An 11,838-nucleotide genomic window follows, 5' to 3' on the forward strand; every position below is an offset into this window, starting at 1 on the left:
TTCAACGCCTGCAAGTGCAGCGGAGCAGGTATGTGAAAAATTAAGTTGTTTGATGTATAGGAATGTACTTTTTGTAATAGTCTATTTCATTACCATTGGAAATCACAAGTAGACTGTGGCTCTTTTCCCGTCTATTGTTCTATTGAATATGTTCAAAAATTTCTCTTTCTTCTTTTGAGTGTATGAATTTCATTCGGTTACTTGTGATATGCCTGTCTTTTTGAATGAATGATTGAATGCATGTTGGTATTTTTATGTTTTATTTGTATATTGGAAAAAGTATTGTTGTACTATGTATTGAACCTTGAAATATATCAGAAAATGTTTCTAATAAAAAGCTATTGAGTAGCAAATACCCTTTCTCGAATTCTGTCTCGTGTTTAGGATGTACACTGCGAGATCATAAAATTTTTTCTTATCAGTAATTGTAAAATACATCTTCATCACATTGTTTAGTTTTGGTTTTATTTCAACTTTCCTCTTCTTTACACTTTTAGATCTAAAGAAAAGGCTTACTTTAGATTGCAGTAGAACTCATATTGTGATAAGTTTCAGGAAGCGATACATTTTATTTGACTATCAAAATAAATATTTGGGAAAGGCACAAAAAATGTTAGCCTCCTAGGTTTTTTCCCAAATGCCAAACTATCACGTTGGCCCAAACAATTTGATGACAGAAAACTGATGGATGGAACGAGGAAGGACTACCCCATGGGTGATTCCTTGAAAGGACAAAACAAGACCTCTGTCTGCTGTTGAACTCTTCTGAATGCATGGATGGGTGTGAAGTGTGTCAATAGCGCATTGAAGAAGCAAGGTGATTTAATGTAGCTTGAACATAAGTTTATTTATTGAGGACTATTCAAAAATAAAAATAAACGTTTATTTAGCGAAACGAGTACACTTCCTGATGATTCCCTCCCCACGAGTTCCCAACGCCCTCAAGCTCAGTCACAGTTGGAAACCATGGAGAAGGAATCCAGAAAGGCGTGCCCTATACAGAGGTAAACATGTTGTGGCATGTGCCACAATACAGCATAAAGGTAGGCCAAGTCCTAACACTACATTGTCTCCCTCCTTTACAAAACAACAGAAATACAACTTGAAAAGCAAGCAACTAAAGAAAGCATCTACAATGAAGAACGGTAAACATCAATAAATGTACATCACGTCATGTCAAAATCTTTAAACCTAGAGGGCATTGATACATTACTCACAAGCATACCATAAGGTACAGATTCACTGGAATTACTAGTGCTTACTGAGTCTGAATTTTCTGAAGAGATTACATCGTGTATGTCAACAGCCACCATAGGTTCTGTAGCATCTGAACAAGGATACATAGTAGATCTAGCACCTGCCCTAACCTGGCATGACACACAAGTGTCAAAACCAGCAAGCTCCACCATCATAGTCTTCCTCCAAGCTGCTTCTGTGTGTTTACTTTGACTGCTTGCTCTGGAGAGAGCTTTACCAAAGCCCTCTTACTCCACCACCCTTTATTTTCAATTAGAACAGAAAGTTTAGCTACTTTCATGAGTCTTACAGGTTCAGAAAACTTTGCCTGTCTTTTCTTAACCTTGTTGGGAGTTTTATTCAATACCTAATCACTCACTTGAACATCAGTTCGTTTGACTCCTTATATTCTATCAAAACATGCTTTGTGTAGTATTTGTGCAGCAGCAACCTTTTCTTTGACCATCTTATTGATATCACAGAGACAATCTTTTTTCTTAGCAACCAAATCTCTGATCCAATCTGGACAAATTTCACACTTTGTTGTTCTCTTCTTCAAAATGAGAACAGGTGCAACCCCAATAGTATTGTGAGGAGTGATTAAGTACGCTCATACGTTTTTACTTAGAAAGTCCTTCACCAGTAATTTGTTTGCCATTGCCGTCTGAATTACCTCTTTGCAAAACCTATTCATTCTCTCCACAAGACCATTGGAGGTTGGCAAATACATAGCCACCCTCCATGTTTAATGTGGTATTGATTAATAAATTCCTTCATCTGGGAGGATGTAAAATGGATTCCATTGTTTGTTACCAATTCCATAAGTGGACCTTCCAGTTCAAAAGCTTTTTAAAGAATTTAATAACATTGGCTGTAAAGGTGGTAGACACAAAGTCAAAATAGACTCACTTCGAGAAATAATCTATGAAGACCACCAGATATTTTTGATCTGGCGACAGCACCTCAAGGGCCTACAGAATCCAGAGCCACTTAGGTCCAAACATCACACATCATCCAGAAATGGTACAGTGTGAAATGCGATTTGATGTGTCACCCATGTTTGTCCAATGATAAACAAGTATCACACTTGGAAATCCATTTTGACACCTGGGAATATAACGATGGCCACCAAAACAATTAGTTGAGGTTTCTGCAAGTGCCACGAACACCTAGGTGACATTGATGAGCTAGGTTAATCAACTTTTTGCACACTCAATATGATGAAATGCACACATTATTCCTCATCAAGACACCATTCACTAAAGAGAGTTCACCATTCTTCCACTTATTGAAGGATACTATGCCAGATGATGTTAAAGCATCATCCAAGGTAGCAACAACATATTCCATTGTTGTGTGTTTCCTGCATGACCCATTGTAGCTTTCCCTATGTAGGTCCACCTGTGCACGTTGTAGGCCTCATTTTCCTTTGCACACGTTACTATGTAAACACATTTTGCTTTGTGCCACATAATACTTTTACACAGAACTTGCGTATGTTTTTGCGGTCTGTTCTTTTTCTGGGATTTAGTCTGAACACCATAGACAAGGTCCAACAACAATGTCCCTTGTTATTCGTTTTTGCCAGGCACTAGCACCTAGATATAACATGTAAATGCAGCTGTTGTTATGCGCTCCCATGTCCTATCATGTAGATGAGCAGATGCGCAAAAACAGACACATGGAATGAGAGTTCTGAGACAAGCACACTGTGCCTGCTGAGTAGTAGAACGTCCATCATGAATGCTAAGGTACACAGGATCTGCCAGTAATCCCAGAGATCTTTTATATATAATCAGTTAGCTTCATTATCAAGGGAGGGGGGTTTAGGTTACTCTGTCCTATAAAATGACAGGGCTTTTCATGATGTATGGATTATTAACCATGCTAATGGTATTTTTAGTATGCATTTGTTTTCTAATTGTGACACATATACTGCATTTCAGAGCATGATAGTTCAAATAAATATTCTAAACTGCCTTTGTGTCTCCTACTTATCTTATTGTGGACGACTGAGTGAGAGAGCGAAAGGGTGTGCCCTTTTTCCACATTCCCTGAGAGGGTCGAGAGTGTTGTGTTCTGGGGTGCCAAATCACTTATCTCTCTGGTAAAGTTAGGCGGGCAAGTGAGACACTATAGCTTGTCAGACTCAGACTCATAGGTACTGAGGTGGAATGGTGACTCAGTCCCTACATACTGATGTTCTTTGGTTCTAAGCATAGTTCTGTTTTAAGAGCAGAATTTGTGTAACACCATATCATCTTTGCCATCAAGTAGATCAGCACAGCTCAAATGCATCCTGGACAGGCAGTCAGCATTTAAGTTTCAGCTCCCATGAATATACATAGTGGTAAAATTGTACAATTGAAGGCGAAATAACAACCTAACTAGTCAGGTCGAAGCTTTACCAGGATAATTGCCATTAAGCATATGAAGTAAGGATTTGTGGTCTGAGTAAAGCTCAAAATGTGTTTCCTAGAGAAAAGTCTTACATTTTTCTATTGGGCATGACCTGGCTTGCGCCACCCTCTCGATGGTGCTGTAATGCAATTCAGCATGCTTCAACGAGTGGGAGGGGAAAGCAATGGTGTGTTGAATATCCTGGACGATGTGAGACAAGACTTCCCCAAGACCAACCTGACTAGCATCAACAGTAAGAATGCATTTGGAACCAAATTTATATGTGGAGGCTGGTGCTTAGACAATCAGTTTATTAATTGCTAAACATGCTTGGGCAGTTGTATTATCCCAAATTAGTTTCACACCTTTTTGCAGTAATCTTTGTAATGACTGGACCATGATTGCATATCCCTCAATGAACCTCGAGTAATACTCGCTCTTTCCCAAAAAGGACTTCAAAGTGTCTTTGTGTTTAGGTGGTGCCACCTCACTCATGGCTTGTATCTGAGAAAATTTAGGTTTAATACCTTCCAGAGAAATAGGATATCCCAAGCAATCTAACTCTTGCACCAAAAAATGGCATTTGTCTGGTTTGAGAGTAATGCCAATTTCCTTAAAGACGTCAGTATTTTGGACAAAATCACAGTATGTTTCTGAACAGGCTCTGCATAAATGAACACATCATCCTGATATGCTTGTGCGCCAAAAATACCGGACAAAATGGAATCCATCATCTTCTGAAACCCACTCACTGCAGATGCCAGAACAAATGGCAAGTGTAAAAATTTGAAAGCTCCAAAATGGGTAAGAAAAGTAGTGAGATCTTGGGAGTCTGCAGCGAGTGGGATCTAATGATATGCCGAGCGTAAATCCAATAAGGAGAACATTTTGCTCTGCCCAAGTTGGTTAGTAAATTGTGTATCTTAAGGAGTGGATGACAATCCACCGGTATATTTTTGTTTAAGGTTTTTTCTGAACTAGCACAATAGGACTAACCCACTAAGTAGAATTTGCGGACATAATAACACCTTCCTGTACAAGTTTGTCCAATAACACTTTGAGTTCTGACCTCACAGATAATTGTACAGGTCTAGGTTTGTGAGCTATTAGTACAGCCTGTTTTCTGAGTTTAATATGATAAACAAACTTGCGTATGGTACAAGTCTTTGCCTGGAATACCTCCGGAAATTGTATGGTAACATTGAATGCCAGATCTGTATTGTCTGCAATTGAACGCACACATGTCTGATTAATCACCACAGGGTTATCTGATCCTGGTATTAACATCAGCCCCAGCTTGGCCAAATCCCTCTACCCAACAATGAGTTTACCTTTCATGGCCACATAGACTTTAGTCATGACTTCTCTGCCAAGACATTGCACCTTTTCAATGAAGAACCCTAACATATCAATGTCTTGGTCCCCATAAGCTGTGGGAGTAACATGCGGGATAATTATTATTTTTGTGTTTACCCAACATTGTCTAAACATGGTATCAGAAGCAATGGTGATGGGTGCCCCAGAATCAGCCATAATCTGTAATTTGCCCTCCTTCCCATGTGAACCTCACAGTACGGACCTTCAACAGGTTTAACCTCTTTGCTTTGAACATCAAGTGTGAGCACCACTTCAGAGAAGTCACGTGGACATTCATCAATTAGAGTATTGACCCCCAGAGAGTGTAATCATACATCAACTTTAGCCCCCTGTACAAACACACTGGAAGTGCCCCAGTTGTATGAAACCAGTCACATCTTTTACCATCCGCTGGGCAAGAGTGAAAATTCCACAAATGTTGCTTAGAAACCTCACCTGAAACATTAGGATACACCCTTTCTCTGTAGCAACTTCATGCTTTTCTCTTTAGAAGACACATCAATCATAGTATCACAATTCTGAACCATGCCAACAATGTAACAGAATCACTACCTATGTGTTTACTAGATACAATGGAACGTTCTATAGACTTTGCCATATCCAACACCTCAATGAGAGTGGGATCGCGGCTACTAAGTAATCGCTCTTGAATTTTCCTGGAACTGCAATTGTAGACAAACTGATCTCTAAGATAAATATCCAATGCATTGCCAAAATTACAATTTGCATTTAAATTTCTAAGGGCCAAAATGTATTCCTCCTCAATTTCTTCTTGGGTCTGTTTCCTTTTGAAGAAGTTAAAACGTTCAAGGAGAACACTAGGTTGTTCTGTGAACTTATGCTCCAGCCTTGCCACTGATTCAGTGAATTGCCTTATATTTGTTGACCTTCTGCTCTTAAATGAGTGAACAGAAGAGCTGCTTTCCTCCTGGGTGCAAACTTATCCACCTAAAGTGCAATTACATAATTTGCAAACGACCTGAACCAATTTTTCCTGGGTAACTGTGGTTTACCTGGATGTTATAAGGGCTGCGATTGTACCAACAGAGGTAAGTTACTCATCTTGTGAGAAGACTTATGCAGTAACTGTTTAAAAGAAGCTTGACTGTGGCAAAATTATTAAGAACTCAATGTACATACCGAAGTACCACAATTCGTCAGCTGATAATAAATTTCTACCAAACGTATCATGACCCGAGCAGAAACGACGGGTAAACACTTAAAAAGCTGCTTGATGCAAAACAATGATGTGCAACAGAAATGCGTGTGAAAAGGAACTTCTCAATATAAATGCTGATAGTTCCTCCCAAGGTAAGATGGCGGCCACATATCTAAAATGCTTACGTCAATGAGTGGTCTGTTGTCACTGACTGGCATCTTTTGAAATAGTGTGCATGTCTCTATCAATGAGCACATGTGCAGCTCGGGGTGGGCCCGCAATTGCACTAAGGATACCTCGTGCCGGGACGCCAATTATCTTAAATGTTATAGGGTCGGTCCTAAGGCTGGACAGTCCTCACAGCTGCAGGCAGTCAAAGACACCAACTTGATGACTACAGAAGATATGGCACAAACGTGAAGGTTGTGGCACCGCTGAAATTGTCGTGAGAGCAGGATAATTCAAAATTCACAGAATAATGTCAGCAATGGACCTCTGGCTCCAGCTTATCACCAAATGTGAAGTCTGCCAATAGCACGTTCAAGAAGCAAGGTGATTCAATGTAGCTTGAACATAAGTTTATTTAGCCAAAGGAGCCCACGTCTTGACGATTCTCTCTCCACAAGTTCCCAACTTCAACTGGCTTAGTTGGAGTTGGAAACCATGGAGATGGAGCCCAGAACGGCATGCCCCATCAAAGGTAAACATGTTATGGCCAATATGTGCCACTATACAACATAACAGTAGGACAAGTCATAGCACAACAATGGGTTTCGCCCAGCTTACATTTTACATAAATACGTTGACTGGTCAACTAGTGCATGATCATTTTAGGAAACAACTAATAATTTTACTGTTTAGACTAGAGAAACGTTGTCATCTTTAGGTCCTTAGTTCATCTTAGCCTACAACATCCCAAGGAACCTTTTATACTCGGCACCATTAAACTTCGATATTGTGCATGCTTTAGAAATACTCCAAACATAAACATAATTATAAACTGGAAAATATAAAGAGGTGACTGATGGCAAACTGCATTACATATATTCTCACCCATTAAAATGGTGTATTCCTTATGATACTTACCAGAGAGGTACATAATTTAATTTTTCTCACCTAATTCTTTGCCGCTGAAGTCCACACCAACGTGGACAGGATATAAGACTGCAGGGACTATTGTTTTCCGGTTATCAGCTGAATTGCAGAAGAAACACCCAGTAGCCGCTGCGTGGTCATGTCCTTTCCCCGTGGATGGAAGTTCCTCCCTTGATTAGTGTGTAAAGTAGGCAGATGGTGGACCACTGGAACAAATGACCAGGAGTGCACTTTTGGTCCTCCACACCACATGAACCTTCAAGCTGCAGCACTAGGTTCCTTTTTTCTCACATTTAAAAAATACATTTGTTAAGCTTCCCAGCTGGCAAACATAGTTCTAAAGTTGCAGAAGGATTTTGCCACTTTGCCAACCCTTAGCATCATGCAGACAGTACCATATATTCTATGAAAGGCGCAGCATCAGTGACACAGTGACTATCACGTGATCAGCTGTTCCTGCTCGCAGTTACCTGGGACAGAAATGGCAATTTACTGGCAGTGGGGAACTAACATTGTGTATTAGGACTAAAGATACATATGCCAATGGTCTCTGTCTCACACAATGGAAAGGCATTAGGTGTAACTTCTTATGCAAGTGGAAAATGTGTTCAATATGTTTTGGGTTTATAAATCAGGAAAAAAGTGACCAAAGCATTATTTGTTCAGCTTGACACATTGTTAAACTTGTCTTCACAGGACTTTAGTGTTAAATGGAAATGCTTTATATGACAAATAAAAATATTATTTGCATTTTAGGAACTGCTCCGAATTCGCCTGTGAGCCTGATAGAGTCTCCAGTCTCTATGCCCATCACACGGAACTGGGGCGACGAATGCACCATCTGCTACGAGAACATGGTGGACACGGTTATCTACTCCTGTGGACACATGTGTCTCTGCTATACCTGCGGGCTGAAACTGAAGAAGATGGACAATGCCTGCTGTCCCATATGCAGACGAGCCATCAAGGATATCATCAAAACCTATAGAAGCACCTAGAACTCGGCCCAACGCCCAGCTATGAAAGCAGTGATATGCGTTTCTAAAATGCCAGTCACCTCCGACTGTTGTTTCTTGGCAGTGAAACTCCAGACAACATCCAGGATCACTAGGCTGCGACCCTTCGGCGCTGGAGCCCTTGACTTCTGGACCTGGGACATTGTTGGGAGTCTTGGTTTACGAGTACCTTGTGTTCCATCTCCTTTCATTGTACTTGAACATTAAAATTGAGCTCTCTGCCACTTGTGTTCAGTACCAACAAATTCTTATGAATTTCTTGATTGGTAGCAAACATGGAGTCACGTGAAGAGGGCAACACGGGTCTAGGAGGTTGGCTAGATTCGTGAGAGGTGAGGGCTACAGAAATTTCAAAGAGGGCATTTTTAAAGGAGATACTTAAAGGAGATCATGTACAACCACATCTTTTTTGCTGAATTGTGGTACTTTTGTAGGTCTTTTTGTATATTTGTTAAAGTAAAGATTTTTTTTTTTTAACAAAAAAATCAATAGAGAACCTAGATTTTATGGGACCTGTCTGGCAGCAAAAAATTCATGAGGAAAGTTTCTTAACTTTATAAACCTCATGCATAACAAACAAAGCAATCCTAGCTGAAATATTTTTAGGCAACGTCTTCAGACTAGGAAGTGGCTGTGTGAATGAACCATCCAGTAAAAAGGAACCAGTTTTTCACGTAATGCTCCATCACCAATAATAAGGTTTCTAGAATGCCTGCGTATTTTATGTCTTATTGGGTTTTGCAACATCATTTTGTAAATGGCTCCTCTATGATTTGTTTACTTTTGCGTTGTGCTACTAGTGACATTTGATACAAAACTGGGAATTATAGAAACGTGATTGTTAGCTGGTAAATTGTATGTTTAGAACACAGATCATCCTGCCATTTCCTAGCCCTAATTTTTATTTTTCGCATTTTTTCAGGCTGCACTCCATTTAAAACTGGGGTTCTTCTATCAGTCTCATGTTGAGTGTTTTGGTGGTCCCAACCACCAAACAGATTTCGTGAGTGCAGCTGAACCACACTAATGGTCTCAGCTCCTAACTCCCACCACCACAGATAAGGATGTCCTTTATGGAACCATGGACAAAGTTTCCACAGAAAGTTTCTTATTGCATAAGGCAAGGCAGAAATGGAGTCTTTCTTGCACGTGTGGACTTTAGATAGACCCTCCTAAGGATGGTATATTTGACATTCCACCCTGCCAGAACCCTGAGCTAGATGCTGATGGGCCCAGTAACTGTTGGTGATGTGTAGTTAGGTGCACCCACCACTGTGGCAATGTTGTTGGTAAGCATTACAATGGCTTTACTGTCATGGATTCAAGCGGGTGAATACCATTAATGTACATTCCCTTCAAAATAATCAAGAACCAGCTGCCTTGTCTGTTTCACACAGTGGCACAATCTATTACTGTTGCAGATATTAGGAACGGACCCAAGTAGATAAATATTGCCAGAAAGCAACAATGTTCCGATGAATTGTTGTTGTCGCCAAGAATGACGCCAGGCGGCCATAGATACAATCTCAAAGTTGTCTGAATCTGCAGTCTTCAAAAATCATCCTTGGCTTTTCTCCATCCCTGCTCCTTCCCCTAGCTTGAGTGATGCCCGTGGTGGCAGTGCCCTGCCATGTTCTGCGATAACCAGTGGGTGCTGTTGGTGAAATTGATATGAGCTGTTGATGTCAGATGAGTTTCAAAATGGCACTGTCAATGATTGGGTTATCCCTGCTGTTTCTTTTTCTCTACCCAAAACCTTTTTTCCTCTCCTCTGCCCTCCATTTCTAAAATAAAAGCATTGCTCTTCTGATAGATGCTTAATTTTAGAAACTCTACTGACTGGTACATTTAAACTTGTCTAATTTTTGGTGGTTGTAGCTATTGAAGAAAATAATGTGAAATTGTGAGAAACAGTTGATTATCATGAAATGAATGTTAAAACAAACTTTTTTTTTAGAGTTTTCATCATCCAAAAAACTAATGTGTCTTAATTATATTTGCATTCCGTTTTGACTCCGGAAAGATGCAGGATTGAATCCTGTTTCAGATGTTCATAGTAACCCTTGAAACAGAGTCTGGTGGTTCATACTAGTAGATTGGACAATGTGTTTGTGTATGTAAATCTTTAGATGGCGACCTGATATAACAACGCGGTAGAACATCACTGTTAATTATTCAAGGTAATTGTGTTGTATATTTTATACAGTTTGGACATCCAGAATAATTTCATGTTTTGCGGCTAATGTGCATCAGACACGCAAGCGGCAGTTTCGAAAAGAGCCGCTCTGGACTTATTTCAAAGACAGGCTCTGTCTTTGGAATAAACGGCCTCGATTTCCACGTGGGCTAGCACTCCCAAACTCACACTAACCACACTTGTCTTCCACTGAAATCCAGTCATGCTCCGAATTACTAAATGTGATTGCAGTCCGGGAAAGATTCATATTCTACAGTGTGTACTGAGAGGTTTATTCTCTGGATATTTTTTTTTTTTAATCAAAAAATAATTGTGTTTTTGATGGTAGAAGTAGACAAATGAAGTAGAATTACAAAAAAAGAACATCACTTCACATCAGGCCTTCTGGAATTATCAGCCAATCAATATAGAACCAAGTTTAACTTGGACAGGAAAAGAAAAAAAGAATTATAATAAATGAAGCTGCTCACAACTCCGGTTTGTTCTGTTGCACAAGTCTGTGTCACTTTCGCTTAGCTATTTTGGCATTTTAACACCATGCTACAACAATGCAAGGCTTGCTAATACTCTACCCTCCAGTGTAATATAGTTTGTGCAGCATGTATACAATGATGCACTCAGCAAAAGACAAACCGACATCAAGTAAACGTCACATGCACTAAAAGACATTCTTCTGTGTGAATCCCTGCTGTGTCTTGGAGCTCATTGTAAGGTAATTTCTTTGTTCTAAAGAGCTTCGGGGAGCAGACTTTTCTGACACAAGACAATTGACATAAGAGTATTCTACCTTAGGTTTTTAGTATATTAATCTCTCAGTGGTAATACATTTAAGACCGAAGAAAGCAGAGCTTAACTCCTCTAGTGGTAATGGACTGAACAATGCAATTCTGCATCCTCATCACCTGAGATGCAAGATGCTTGAATGGGACTCTCTTCCGCTTGGTGTGTCCTCTGGAAATAACTCTGCTTTGAAGGCTATCAGGGGGAAACATGAATCGGCATTAGTGGAGAAGTTCCATGACAGATAATATATTACTCTTTCTACTCAATTTTTAAATATGTTGAGTTCTTTTTTTCTGTTGTAGACAAAAGCAGATCTACAGCCAGTGCTTTGGGACTATTTGCAGCATGTGCTTGGAGTACACACCTATGTCATACCAGAGCACATCAAAGTGATGAAAGCTTGCCAGCTTTTTTTTAAAGTGTCAGGAGCTGCATTGCAGTTTATGTCGGAATTTGTAGATTCTAGTGCACTTGGTGGACTTTGTGTCAACTACCACACTTCCACATGATGCGGAAAAGGCCGCTACAGTGTACACTGCATGTTTATTTCTAGGGGAGAATGAAAGCACTCTGTA

The 11,838-nt window shown here is 39.9% G+C and overlaps 1 protein-coding gene across 1 annotated transcript in view; it reads left to right on the forward strand.

Annotated features, from left to right (window-relative positions):
* Positions 1 to 10,949, forward strand: part of NEURL1 (neuralized E3 ubiquitin protein ligase 1) — a 418,646-nt gene extending 407,697 nt beyond the window's left edge. Inside the window, exon 6 of the mRNA XM_078643702.1 lies at positions 8,024 to 10,949. Within this exon, the coding sequence (XP_078499828.1) occupies positions 8,024 to 8,265 (242 nt within the window). The 3' untranslated portion in view covers positions 8,266 to 10,949. The remainder of the gene's footprint in view (positions 1 to 8,023) is intronic.
* The last annotated feature ends 889 nt before the right edge of the window (positions 10,950 to 11,838 follow it).

This window comes from Lissotriton helveticus, chromosome 5_1, assembly GCF_964261635.1.
Source record: "Lissotriton helveticus chromosome 5_1, aLisHel1.1, whole genome shotgun sequence".
Taxonomy (NCBI): Eukaryota; Metazoa; Chordata; class Amphibia; order Caudata; family Salamandridae; genus Lissotriton; species Lissotriton helveticus.